The following is a 14,923-nucleotide window of genomic DNA, read 5'->3' as shown; positions in this document are numbered from 1 at the left end:
TTTCGTGACGTGACAACATTGTCTAGAGAAATTAGTTAATTTACAACCTTCCTTACAAATGGGTGCATAGTAATTATTATTATAATTTTTTATTATAATTATTATTTAGTCTTACAGTTACGTGTTGCATTTCTGGTCACAAATTGTTGCTTTTAATTTATGTCACGATGGTACTTTTCCATAACACTGAATGTGGTCATAAAGAGTTGGTTATGCTTTAAATTTTGTCCATATGATGGCGATATCACTTTGATAAAGAAGAGATACTTTTTTCTGTTTGTTTGTTTTTGTTTTTTACAGAGGATTCTAATCTTCAAAAATTACCTTGTATGATTTATGTCTTTTGAGTTCACCCTTCATGAAACATTTTTGAGTCACTCACTATATCTTTAGTCCATTATAAATTACCTTCAATGTTTACAAGTTGTTTTTAACTGAAAAGTCCCATGTATTTGCCAATGATACTCAATTACTTGTAACTATTTACTTTTATACTTGATAACTTAATTGTGCAGTTATTAAATAAATCAGATTGTCTGTGTAAACCATACTTTTGTAACATATGACACTTTATAAACATTAGAAACACTGTGTACATACTTTTGAATTGTTGTTTATTGTTTATTTTTGTGCCAGAAAAGCTTCATAGCAAAGAGGATAACTATTCCAAAATAAATTAAAACAATAAAAAAGGGCATTACAGTTTTTGATAATGTTTTTTCTGCTAGGTAGACTGTATGATGGGTCCAGAAGATGTGAATACTCCTTAAAGCCCTTGTCCTCCACTATAGAAAATGGCTGATAGTCACAAGCAATCATTCTCACCAGAGCCTCATCAAGTTTGCTTTGTCTTATTGGATCCATTGGTCTTGTTACAAAACTGCTCATTGTAATTTGTTGTTGTGGCCTCCTTGACCCTAACTGTTCCTTTGATGGTGGTGTGTGCTGCTGGTGTACTGGATGCTGTAGATGTGGTCAGCGTGCCAAAGCCGTCAAAGGTCCAGCAGAAAAAGTGCTGGTGGTAGAAACAGCTCCAGCTGCTGCAGGGCAATCATCTTCAGTCTCTGTTCTAACTTGTGCTAACAGCACCGTGGGATGGGAGGATTTAAGGTGCCTGAGGTGTTAAAATCTGTCTGACACTGCACGTCGGACCCGGCAAATTGCCGGAACATTGCCGGGTCGACTTCTGTGTGAAAGCAAACACGTCCCGGGATTGATTCCGGGATTGATCCCGGGTCGGGGACCTAGTAACATTGCCGGGTTCAGTCCCGGAACGAGCGCTGTGTGAACAAAACCCAGATCTAATGCCGTGTCGTAGTGATGACGCGCGTTATCTCGCCACTCTTTTAGCGTGTTTTGAAGGCAGATCAACGTCCGCGATGAAACAAATATGTGCAAACTGTAACGAAGCAGAGATCAGTTAGTTCCTCACTTTCCACGCTGACGCTGAGATCGTTCATCAGCTTCAGTGAAAGTTAACGTGCCTAGCGATTTCGACTCGTACATTACACGTCACACCCTGATATCACGTGTGTTCACGGGACCTTTACGGGTTGTGTGTGAACGCACGCACATATTCCGGGTAATCACTGGCAGTGTGAAAGTGCAAAATCTAGCGACCCGGATACAAATGCCGGGACACATTACCCGTGTATTTGCCGGAATCGCAGTGTGAAAGGGGCTTGAGGCTCTTCTCTGCCCCTCACCTAGTGCAAAACAAAGGGGGATGGTGTGGAATGGTCACCGTTCCCTTGGTGACAGTCGTGAGTGACAGGTGTCCTTCAGCTGAACCATTGGTTAAACCTTTGTGTGACCCAAGCACATTATATTTCTAAGTCAATCACTTTAACTCTCCAGTTTTATTTCAGTTTGGGTTACAACTGTTGAAGCTGAAGTTATCATAACCTTAATGTTTTAAACTAACATTAATAATTCAAATTGAAAATGTTATTTTTTTTTAATTTATGTCATTATGTCCTTTTTGAGCAATCTTCTTATACATATATTAGACTAATATGTCAAGTCTGCCTAGGAAAAGCAATTATTATACCAGCAAACTCAAAATTGGAGTAAAAATGAACAAACTAGGCTATAAGTACTTTGTATTGTAGGCTTGGATTATTATATTATTATATAGCCTAGTGTTTATTTACAGATAGACAGTCAAAAAGACAAATTAATCAATATTTTATTTATAACAGGGTTTTATTTATTTATAAAATAATAACACACCACAGATCCTCAAGAAACAATAACAAAAACATAGTGACAGAAATGTCAGAAACATAACATAAATATAACGTAACATTTTAATTACATTTTGCTAAAATGAACGAAATGACTCAAAAAAAAAATTCGTTCATTTTGCTGAACGAGATTCAAAAGTCTGAGTCGGTAAAATGATCCGAACTTCCCATCACTAAAAGGTAGCGGGTGCAGGGACTTTATGTACTTGGTGAAGGGGCGGTCCCTTACCTGCCATTGGGCATGTGCTCCTGTCTGTCAAGCCAGACTTGGTGCAATTGGATGCTTCTGCAGAGGTCACATATGGATGCCCTTCCCATAGATGGATCTCGAACACGAGATGATGAAAGAGAACATCATGTTTGTGTACTGTTAAACCCCTACTGCATAGTGTAAATAACAGTGTAAAATTCAGTACTTACTGTGTAAACTGAGCTATTACAATAAGCATTATAAACAAAATTTAACACAATCTTTATTCCTTCACAGAAGTTTCAAATCTTAATCGGAGTCAAGTGGAGGAGCTGAGAAAGGAAAATAGAGGTGAAACTGTGTGTTTGAATGATGTTAATACATCCTCAGTGTAATACAGTAATATATCTCAGTATTGTTTATGTTTTTCAATCACAGACAGAGAGATAGCATTTTCAGCTGCACTGTTTCAACCTGGAAAGGGTGCAACTGTTGGTCCTTTCACCACTGAAATCACACTAACCTACAGGAACGTCTTCACAAACATAGGGAATGCCTACAACCCAACTACAGGTAATTGTCAATGAAGTGGAGTCATAAAATGAGAATCCTTCTGCTCCATTCAAACTTCTCTGCAGTTGTGTAATGTGAATAAGAGAATTAAATGATCTGCCATGTTTCAACACTATTACACTGTGCACAGCTGATTCTCTTCTTTATCTTTCATTATTTGCTTTAGGTATTTTCACAGCCCCACTGAAAGGAGCGAACATGTTCAAATTCTCTGTCTATGGTCATTGGAATCCCTCAAATCCATCAACTGTCTCCATTGTGAAGAATGGAGAGAAGGTGGTTGTAGCACATGGCCATCAGGATCAGTACGCTGTAAACTCCTCGAAAGGCGTTGTGCTGATCCTGGAGGTTGGAGATGTCGTCTATGTGAGACTTTGGTCTGGAAGGAAGATATATGATAATGAGCATAATCACATCACTTTCAGTGGTTACCTCCTGTTTCCCTTAAGATAACAGGAGCTTTGAAGAATGTGATTCCAGTAAAACTGAACTTCGTATGATTGAAGATGAAAATCATGAGAAATCATTAACATATGAACCTGTATTAATGAGACGTAATATGTGTTTGAAATTTGCAATCGATAACTCTATTAAAGTCAGTATAATGGACCATACGTTCCATAAGACCAAAAGTTCTGAGTTGTCTATGCATGTTAATTTGTATGAAGAGTTTGAGTACTGAGACAGATGGTACCCATGAATATCACATGTGAATCAAAATGATTTAAGATAGAAAATCTAGAATGATAATAAAAGTGTAGCTTGTTACTAATCCCTGACCTGTATCTCTAATTCCTACATTAATTAAAGAATAAAAAGACATTATTGATGCATTTTCTTTCCCTCATGTTTTTGAATATTTCAGTACGTTATATTGTATCCATGTCATTTACAGTCTTTGTCTGTAAATCTAAAATGTTAGTATTAAAAATGAACAAAAAAGTAAATTTTTCTGTCACCAGTCCCCCATTCTTACAAAAAGCTGTATACAATCCAGTGTCTAATGTAACAGAATATAAAAAACTATACCCACATCCACATATACACAACAACACTAGAATATAGAAAAACACAAAAAGATAAAAATAAATAAATAATGTTTAGATTAGGGGTGACACTGAATATTCGCAGAGGAGTTATGAAACCAGGATCATGCCATTTTGGCAATATGGGGGTGCTCAATGTCTAATTTCACATAGAACTACCTGTTTTCTCCCAATAAGTTAATATTCAGCCAATTATGATAATGCTGTAAATAAAAATGTGAAAAGAAAGAAGCTTTTAATAAATATTTTTAATGTGCATTGGTGCGTGACAGATTTAGGTTTCACTTTCCATGATCTGTGATCGCCAGAGGAGCACCTTGGCAGAAGGGATTTAAATCTATAACAATGTCTGGGATAAAAAAAAAATCTAAAGTGTGGAGACACTTTGAAATGGTAAAAGATGATCCAAAAAAAAAAAAAAAAAAAAAAAAAAGATGCAAGTTATGCCAACAGCTCATGTCCTACCACTCAACAACAACAAACATGGCCTTACACTTAAAATGGATAAGTTTTTTACCAATAAGATTCTGGGCAAACACAAGACTGTCCACTCTTTTAATTATATAATGGCTCTATTAATTTATGAATAGCATAAGATGTTAGAATACAAGATATATTCATCTCTGTAGATCCACCCATGATATCAGACTGATGATGACAGTTCATCTAGTAGTACTGGAGCAGTGCCAAAACTAACTTAAAGAAAGCTAGATTTGAGACCCCCAGTGTCCGAGAAGAGGAAAAAAGAAATCACGGACAAAATTGCAGACTTTGTTGCGCTTGACATGAGGCCAGTGAACATTGTGGAAGGCAATGTTAATTAAAGAATTAATGCGCACACCTGAGCCAGGATACACCGTTCCCAAAAGAGAGACGGTTATGCATGCAGTGGATGAGAAATACACGTCCATACGGGCAGAGGTTTCCAGGTTAATAAACCATTGCAAAGCAGTCAGCCTCACAACAGATATTTGGACCTCGCTTCAAATGGAGGCATATCTGACCGCAACGGCCCACTTTATTACTGAAGACTGGCGACTGGAAAATTTTGTGTTAGAAACAGAGAAAATGGAGGAAAGTCATAAAGCAGAACACTGAAAGAGATTGTTTCTGATTGGGACATTCCAGGTACTAAAATCAATTCTATTGTCCAAGACAGTGCAACGAATATGGTTGCATGCACCAATCTTCTGGCCCAGGACCCATCGTGGGGAACTGTACAGGGAGTCCGTTACATTTATTTATTTATTTATTTCATGTTTATTTAACAGGGACAATGCACACTAATAATACATAATTAAATGTCCAGTGTGCCAGAATTAGCCCAAAGGCTATTTTACATCTGCTGTCATCAGATCTTATGATGTCACACCTAAAAAAAAATAAAAAATAAACAGAAAGATTAAAATATTACATAAATGTTAGAGCCAGCCAACCTCATTGGCATAGCACAAGAAACACAAACAAACAAACAGACAGGACAGAGAAGACAGGATAGCAGCAAGATTTCATGTCAAATATAATGTTGACAGTCCTGATTACCTGTTAGCCACTTCTTTAAGTTAATTTTAAAAGTAGCGTACGTTTTAAAATTCCTAATGTGAATTGGAATAACATTCCATTCACGAACAGCCCTGACTGAAAAAGCTGTTTGACCAAGTGCACTCTTCCTAAACGGAACAATGCAGTCACCTCTTGCAGCACTCCGTTGTAGATCTGCAAGCATTTGGTGCTGTTCTCACAAACTGGCGCAATACAGGAGGAGCCAGTCCATGCAAAATTTTGTACACAAGACAGAGATCTGCATATATAATCAAGTTTTCGAAATTCAATAGACTATATATTTTTAAAACATGACATTGATGATAATATATGGATTTCCTATCAAGTACTTTAATAGTTTTCTTACATAGGGAGAGTAGTGGTTTGAGAGAAGTGTTTCTAGCTTGTGACCAGGTTGTCAAACAATAGGTTATATGTGATAAAATCATTGAGTGCATGAACATCATAGCGGCCCTTTTTGACATGCAGCTATGGACATATCTAAAATTTGCCAGGTTGTATTTAATACGATTACAAACCTTCTTAATGTGTAATTTAAAAGTAAGATTGTTATCTATATATACTCCAAGGTATTTAAAATCTGAGACGACTTGTAGTCTCTTCCCTGCTACGACTACATCAGGTTCTACACAGCGGCTTTTAGATTTCCTAAAAAACATACATACAGTTTTGGATACATTCAGTTGAAGGCAGTTGTGATTTAACCATTCTGTAATCTTTTGCATTGAGTTTGATAGCAGATCAGCAGCTTGTGCTGCACTGTTAGCATGTACAAAGATTACTGTGTCATCTGCATACATTTGTATGTTGGCATTAGGACAAACATTTGGCAAGTCATTTACATACAAAGAAAATAAAAGTGGACCCAAAATAGAGCCCTGTGTGACACCTGCAGACAAGGCCATAACATCTGATTGATGATTCCTAACTCTAACAAACTGTGTCCGATGTGTTAAATAAGATTCTACCCATTTAATAGTGCCTATATCGAAATTAAAAGTTTGTAATATAGATAAAAGAACTCCATGATTAATGGTGTCAAAAGCTTTTTTTAAATCTAGAAAAACAGCACCAACAACCCCTCCTTGATCCAACTGTGACTTGACTTTGTCAACGAAATAGCAATTGGCTGTTTCTGTTGAATGATTAATTCGGAAGCCGAATTGATATTGATGTAAAGAATAAGAACTGGTATTTAAATGATTTATCATTTGTTCTAAGACAAGTTTTTCGGCCACCTTGCAAACCACCGGCAGGATACTAATAGGTCTATAGTTGCAGATGGACAAATGATCACCTCCTTTAAATACGGGAAAGACTGCAGCCAACTTCCACACATTTGGGAACAATCCCTGAGCAATAGAAAGGTTAACAATTTTCGTAATTGGGTATATTAATGATTCAGAGAGCTCTTTCAACATAACAGTGTTCATTCCAATGACATCTTTCGCTCGAGATGGCCTCAGAGATCTAATCACTCTCGAAACATCTGCCTCAGTGATATATTCTATGTTGAAAGCTGGCTTTGTTTGTTCGACTTGACAAGGAGTGTTCTTATATTCAGAAGAAAAACACTTGATGATATTTTCTACTGAATCATTGAAATAATTATTGAGAGCATCAGCTACTTCAGCTGGCTTAACTCTTAATTTTCCACCAACAATAAGTTCAATTGATTTGGCATTGTTAACACCATGTCCCATTAATTTTCTTAACTGACTCCAAATAGTTTTAGTATTACCTCCTGCTTTTTCAATTATGGTCAAAAAGAAGTTTGCTCTGGCTATCCTTATCTCTTTGACTACTCTATTCCGTAACATAGTGAAAATATGTTGATCACGGCTTGCTTTAGATTTAATGGCAGATTTTAAAGCCATATCCCGTTTTTTCATTAAATTTAAAATATTTGTGGTTATCCAAAGAATGGTGTTCTTTTTTTTCTTTTATGTCGTTGTGTGCGTGTAAATGTATCTATTGATCTCTGCAGTTGTTGTGTAAATCTTTGACTGTCTTCTTCCAACGATCTTCCTGAAAGTATGTTATACCAGTTGATGCTCTGGATGGCACTTATAAACTGACCCTGCATTTTTTTGGGGATATTTAAAGATTCTTGTTCTTGGACAAATGGAGTGAAACGCTTGTTAGTTAGCTTCCTGGCTATCAAGATCATATTATGGTCTGATAATCCAGTCAGCATATTAAAGGATTTAACAATTCGCTTTGGCCTATTGCTAAATATTAGGTCTATTTGTGTTCTTGTAGAATTTGTTACTCTGGTAGGCCCATTTATCAACTGTTTAAGATCAAAGTCGTCAGTGATCTGTTTTAATGTTTTCCTTGACGCTTTGTCTTCCCAGTTGATGTTAAAGTCTCCTATAATAATCACCTCCTTATTAAAATTACATTCCTTTAACATATTTTCAAAATGTTCATAAAATGTATTCTTAGAAGAAGGAGGGCAATATAGTGTAATAAGTGAGAAGGACATAGATGGGGATAAAGTTATGTTAAGTCCAATACACTCCAATTCATTACATGACCACTGTACCTCATGGCACTGGAAGCGATCTTTTACAAAAATTAAAACTCACCCTCCTTTTGAGCCCACTCTATCTTCTCTATGCACCTTATAACCAGGAAAATGTAAAGCTGATGAAGGTGAATTTTCATTAAGCCAGGTCTCTGTTAAACACAAGAAATCCAGATTAGAGTCTAATAAAAGCTGATGGATTTGATCTCTTTTAGATTTAAAACTTCTTATATTTAAGTGCCCTCCTAAAACACCCCTCGGCTTTAATTTGGGGTCCCAGATTATTCTTGAGTGATTGACAGTCTGGAAAATATTCAGTTTCCTGTTTTTAGTGATTACAACATTTAAAATTTTTGAATGTACACTGCATGTTGTTTGATTGGGTGTAGTTATTGCATGTTTTACGGCCTTCTTTTTTACAGTACACGCCGTCTGTTCAAGTGACGACTTAGATGTATGTGTTGATAGTTCCGCTGTCTGTGCGTGTGGATTTGTTGATAGTTCTGCTTTGTTTGTTGAAATCGGCGAACACTTAGATGTGGCACCTAGTGATCCAGCGATGCAACTGCTGGAAACGGTCTCCGCCAGAATCACACGCCTGTCCCGCTGCCGGTCCGCCGGCCGCTCCCCCCACGCAGACCCCCGGCGAATCAACCGACGCTCCCACGAAACAAGCCGCAGGAACCCGAACAGGTGGCCCGCATCCAGCGGCACCCATGGAGCAGAGATGGCGATCAAGGTTAGTTTGTTGAATCTGTTCAATCGATGGTTTGTTACAAAAAAGAGAGTGTACCTGTGAAACAGCTGTGTTGCGTTTTATAGTATGCTTCCCCTCGCGGGCCAGGACACGGATGAATATCTCCAGATAGTAGTAAGCAGATTGTGATTAGCAACGCATTGCTTTGATGAGTCTTGGTTGAAGGCTGTGTTTCTTTGTTGGATGGTACAGTTGTGGATACATGACTGTTACTGCCAGCGCATGTTTCCCATAGCCGAAGTTTGTTGTGGCTTGGGTTGTTTGTTTAATGTTTGTTGATATTTTATTATCAGTGGGCTTTAATACATTTAAAATCAATCCATAAAATAAAAGCTCTACTGCCGCATCTGTCCTGCCTGACACACGCGGCGCCATTTTTTCATGGGTCATACGCTACAATTGTGCATAAACAGCACATTAAAGAAGGATCCCGTGTGTCACACTGTTGCTGCTGCAAGGCGCCTTGTTTCACACTTCAAAAAAAGTGCAAAGGCAACCACAGAAAAACAAAGAGAACAGAATGTAGCCAAGCATAAACTTGTGCAAGATGTTGCCACTTGATGGAATTCTGTCTTTCTGATGCTCGATCGCCTGTTAGAGCAAAGAGGGCCAGTTTCAGCTGTGCTGACGGATTCAAGTGTCAGCAAACGGTGCGACCATGATCTACAGCTCACAACATCCCAGTGGAGAAGATCAGAGGACGTAGTCAATGTTCTCAAGCCAATGATCACACTGATAGAGCTTTTGTCACAAGATATGAACACATCTCTGTCTGCCACTGTTCCAATGCTTATGAACATTAAGAAACGACACTTGGTGGTGCATGAAGATGACAGCGCTGTTACTAAAACCCTAAAGCCTACACTGACAGAGGAGATTGACAGATGACGGGAGCTTAAAGACGGTCTCCTGGAGAGCAGTATTTATATTAAGGCTGCTGTTCTTGACCCACGTTTCAAGAACCTTTATTTTTTCACTGATGAGCAAAGGAATGAGGCGTACACTGTGGTGGAAAATCTGGCTGAGAGTCTAGCTGCCAGGCCTGTACAGGAGGTAGGAGAGGACAGTGGCAACGTTTACATGCACCCAAATTATCCGTTTGTAATCGGGTTGACGGCTCAATCGGATTGAAAAACATTCATATAAGGCAAGGCAAGGCAAGGCAAGTTTATTTATATAGCACATTTCGTACACAATGGTAATTCAAAGTGCTTTACATAAAAGAAGGTAAAATAATCATTACAAAAATAAAAAAACAAAAAAAAGCAATTTTAAAAACAAGCAATTTTAAAACATTGGAAATGATTTAAAAATTGACTTATTTAAAATGAATTTAAAACAGTTAAAAATAGAAAATGATTTTACATAGAATACAGTGAATATGTAAAATACAGTGCAATCAATTCGGACATCGCACAGTGCTCATTCGACAAATGCACAGCTAAACAGATGAGTTTTGAGTCTAGATTTAAATGTGACTAATGTTTTAGCACACCTGATCTCTTCTGGAAGCTGATTCCAACTGCGGGCGGCATAATAACTAACAGCAGACTCCCCTTGTTTTGTGTGAACCCTTGGTATTTCTAACTGACTCGATCCTAATGATCTGAGTGGTCTGTTAGGTTTATATTCAGTGAACATATCTGCAATATATTTTGGTCCTAGGTCATTGAGTGATTTATAAACGAGTAAAAGTACTTTAAAATCAATCCTAAATGTAACTGGAAGCCAGTGTAAGGACCTGAGGACTGGTGTGATATGCTCAGATTTTCTGGTTCTAGTCAGAATCCTGGCAGCAGTGTTCTGGATGAGCTGCAGCTGTCTAATGGTCTTTTTGGGAAGGCCGGTGAGGAGACCATTACAGTAGTCCACCCTGCTGGTGATATAGGCATGAACACGTTTCTCCAAGTCTTGACTGGAAACAAAACATCTAATTCTTGCAGTGTTTTTAAGATGATAGTATGCTGATTTAGTTACTGCTTTGACATGACTACTGAAACTAGGTCTGTCTCCAGAATCACACCACGATTTCCTGACTTGATTTTTAGTTGTTAGACCCCTAGAGTCAAGGAATGCATTCACCTTGAGAACTTCATCTTTGTTTCCAAATGCAATGACTTCAGTTTTCTCCTTGTTTAACTGAAGAAAGTTCTGGCACATCCAACTATTAATTTCATCAATACATTGGCAGAGGGAGTCGATGGGGCTGTAGTCATTTGGAGATAAGGCTAGGTAAATCTGGGTATCATCAGCATAACTGTGATAGGCAGTTTGGTTCTTTCTCATTATCTGACTTAGTGGGAGCATATAAAGGCTAAACAAGAGCGGTGCCAGAATTGAGCCTTGTGGGATGTCCACTTAGACTTATGCTCTCCTAGACTCACATAATAACCTCTCCCTTCTAAGTATGACCTGAACCATTTGAGTACCATCCCAGAAAGCCCGACCCAGTTTTCCAGTCTCTCTAGTAGTATGTTATGATCGACAGTGTCAAACGCAGCACTGAGATCTAGCAATACCAGCACTGATATTTTGCCAGAGTCAGAATTTAAGCGAATATCATTTATTAACTTAATATGAGCGCTGTCTCTGTGCTGTGATGCGGTCGGAAACCAGATTGAAAATTGTCCAGGTATCCACTTGAGTTTAAGTATTTGCTCAGCTGATTAAGAACTACCTTTTCTATAATTTTGCCTATAAAAGGAAGATTAGATATTGGTCTATAATTGCTCAAAATGGTGTTATCAAGATTGCTCTTTTTCAGGAGGGGCTTAACAACTGCAGTTTTCAGGGAGTTTGGAAATGTCCCAGAAAGAAGTGAGGCGTTCACCACTTCTAAGAGATCTGCTTCTAAACAGTTAAGCACACTTTTGAAAAAAAGATATGGGAAGTGTGTCAAGATAGCAGGTTGACGATTTTAGGTGCTGCACTATTTCTTCCAAAATTTTGCTATCAATTGCTTCAAAAATAGACATAGTATCTTTTTGATATTGCGTCCAGATCTGTCTGACCTCTGCATTACTTGAGGATGTGCTAATTGCCTTCCTGATATTAATGATCTTCTCAGAAAAGAAGGAAGCAAACTCATTGCATTTGCTAACTGAGAGCATTTCACTGGGAATCTGACTTGGGGGGTTTGTCAGTCTCTCAACAGTGGCTATGATATAAAAAATATGATATAAACACCTTAATCGATCCGATTGAGCTCGATCGGAATGAAATTTCGATCAGATTGAAGGGGGTGGTTTATTCCTCTTCTAATACGATTGAGCGTGCATGTAAACACTCGAACGTATTGAACCACGAAACTGAAAGAACTGCGCATGTGCAATAACGCAGAAATAACGTAATGACCTATGACGCACGGAACAAGCGGCTCTTCCTTTTGAATAAAGTGTATAAATGCGTGTCCTGGCATTATAAAACTCTTCTTTCACGCGGCAACTGTGAAGTGGAGCAGGACAAACTTGATTTGGATACTCATCCACAGGCAACCCGTTTTGGGTGCAGGGAGTTTCTTTAAATATTAAAACATGCACGATAAATACCAAAAGCACACCACAACCATTTACAGGGCCGCTGCTGGCCAAATGGGTGCCCTAAGCAGGATTGTATTGTTGTGCCAACAATACAATCCTGGAAAACAAATTATATAGCAATATTCTTATGAAATATTAGATATTATTATGAAAATCTGGCCAATTACTCACATTATTACACTTCTTTTTTCAACATGCTGTTCCAACAAGCACTTAAATGTGCAAATTAGATACAGTGTATAGATAACATTGTGCTTAATTGAAAACCCAGTTTATGGACTTTTTGAACACATATTGTATAAAGCAAAATGGTATATCAAATCATTTTGTTATATTATTTTATAACATAGTTGAGAACCATCCTTAAAGTTTGGTATAAACAAAATCCTAAAACCTAAAAATTGATTGATTAACAAAAAAAAAAAAAAATATCCCATTGTTTTTTCTCTCTCTCTTAAGCTCTAAACAATGACATCAAAATACAAAATTGACAAAGCTTTTTATTTCTGGTTCTCAGGAGGATAGGGGTCAAAATTTAATTAAATATAAAAGTAAATAAATAAATTGTATTATTTACAAATTGTAGTTTAAATTTACAGTTGTAGCTCTAGACAGTTACCTATGGCTCTGACTTTATTAATACAGTTGTCTGATTGATTTTATAGTCTCAAGCATTCAGAAATCATACAAAAGAAAATTAAGTAGTTTTACTATGATAAAACCATGGTTTGTTTTTGTAAGGGTAGTGATGTCCACATGTTTCTGTTGAAGAAATTATAATGGCTGTGTCATCATATAGCAAAAAGCTGGCCAAAAATGAAAGATTAAGTGAATATTTGAATTAAATGTTTGGCCAACAAGGATTTGTTTGATTTAAAGTTTAACAGCAGCAATTACCAGGCCTTTGGCTCCCTTTGCAGGCATTTGTAATAACATTAATGCACATAAATTGTTTATTTTTTTATTAGCCTTCATTATGTATTTTAACAGCCTTATTAATCAATCATTATTGCCTCGTTTTTATATAATGCATTTTAAGTCATTTTAAAGGCTATTGTTTGTATTACTTCTTTTATAACAACAAAAAAAAAAAAAAAATACCTAACATAATACTTCTTAAAAAATTATTATAAGAAACAAAAAAAACATGGTTAATTTGCAGTTACCAAAGCTAAAAGAATGATCAGTTTTATTCGGTGTTATTCGTGTTAAAACCATGACTAATTTTCGTAAAGGAACAAGGAAACTCAGAGAGAATATTAGATGCGTTGGTGATGGTGAAATTATTTCCGACATTAAAACACGCTATTAACGTCAACAGCCAAAAAAAGTTTCACAGGATTATGAATGTGCCTGAAAGTTATGCACAGGCTTCGTTTTCTTCTTTTCTTTCTTTCCTTTTTCTTTTTCTTTCTTTTCTTTCTTCATTAGCATTTTCTTTCTTTCTTTCTTTCTTTCTTTCTTTCTTTCTTTCTTTCTTTCCTTTTTTTTTATTGTTTTTTTTTCTCTCTGCGGCGGATTGCTGATGTCTTTTCACTGGCATAGATGTCCATACATCATTTGCATTCAGCAGCAAACATGAGGCATGAGCGGTTGCGAGCGCGGATGGGGGAATGGCGCGTGTTATTTAGGCTATTTATTTATTTATTTATTTATTTATTTATTTATTTTTGAGCAGCTGGGATGGTGCCCCCCCTAGAAGTTGGTGCCCTACGCAGACTGCGTACTCTCCCAGCCAGCAATGACATGTGTGGCCCAGATGGGTTAAGTATGGGTTCCATGGTTACTGTGTGGGCATGGGCTTTGGCTGGGTGAAATTAGCGGATCCCATGTAGGTTTTGTAGTATGAGTCCCACATAGGAAGCCCATATGAGCTGATTACATGGGCCCCATATGGGACAGGCATGGGCCAATTGGCCATGGGTTTGAACTGAGAACACATATATGGGTCCTGCATAGCATATTTATGGGCCAAGTGGGCATGTGTTTGATCTGGGAACACATATATGGGTCTTGCATGACATATCTATGGGCCGAGTGGGCATGGGTTTGAACTGGGAACACATAGATGGGTCTTGCATGACATATTTATGTACCGAGTGGGCATGGGTTTGATCTGGGAACACATATATGGGTCCTGCATGGCATATTTATGGGCTGAGTGGGGATGGGCGGATGGGTTTGAACTGGGAACACATGGGTCCTGCATGGCAGAGGCGCAAAGTAACTATGTAGGCCTATTGAGTTATGTAATTACTTACTGTACAAGTTTTAGTAACTTGTAGTAACTCTACATGTAGGCTAATCAAGCATGTTGAGATTAAGTAATTCTAACTCAATACATTTCAAGTCACGCTAGTCACCAAAGAACAAACATTGCATACATGTAGATCTTTTGCCAAAACAATCCATCAGTCATTTTTGTTAGTCGTGCAGAAAATGAAAAATGTAACTTCCCAAAAATGTAAAAAACATCAAA

General features: G+C 37.5%; 1 protein-coding gene across 6 annotated transcripts in view; it reads left to right on the top strand.

Moving 5' to 3' along the window:
• The window catches only part of LOC109072342 (gastrula zinc finger protein XlCGF8.2DB-like), a 35,154-nt gene extending 31,199 nt beyond the window's left edge, over positions 1 to 3,955 (top strand). For 4 of the 6 annotated variants that reach the window (XM_042754358.1, XM_042754361.1, XM_042754359.1 and 1 more), the window contains exons 4-6: positions 2,734 to 2,787; positions 2,875 to 3,009; positions 3,176 to 3,955. In XM_042754358.1, the coding sequence (XP_042610292.1) occupies positions 2,734 to 2,787; positions 2,875 to 3,009; positions 3,176 to 3,462 (476 nt within the window). In that variant the 3' untranslated portion in view covers positions 3,463 to 3,955. The remainder of the gene's footprint in view (positions 1 to 2,733; positions 2,788 to 2,874; positions 3,010 to 3,175) is intronic. The other 2 variants (XM_042754363.1, XM_042754362.1) reach the window with 1 other exon arrangement.
• The last annotated feature ends 10,968 nt before the right edge of the window (positions 3,956 to 14,923 follow it).

This window comes from Cyprinus carpio, unplaced genomic scaffold (assembly GCF_018340385.1).
Source record: "Cyprinus carpio isolate SPL01 unplaced genomic scaffold, ASM1834038v1 S000006502, whole genome shotgun sequence".
Classification (NCBI taxonomy): Eukaryota; Metazoa; Chordata; class Actinopteri; order Cypriniformes; family Cyprinidae; genus Cyprinus; species Cyprinus carpio.
The sequence above is the reverse complement of the archived record's forward strand: the minus strand, read 5'-3'. Positions and strand labels throughout refer to the sequence as shown.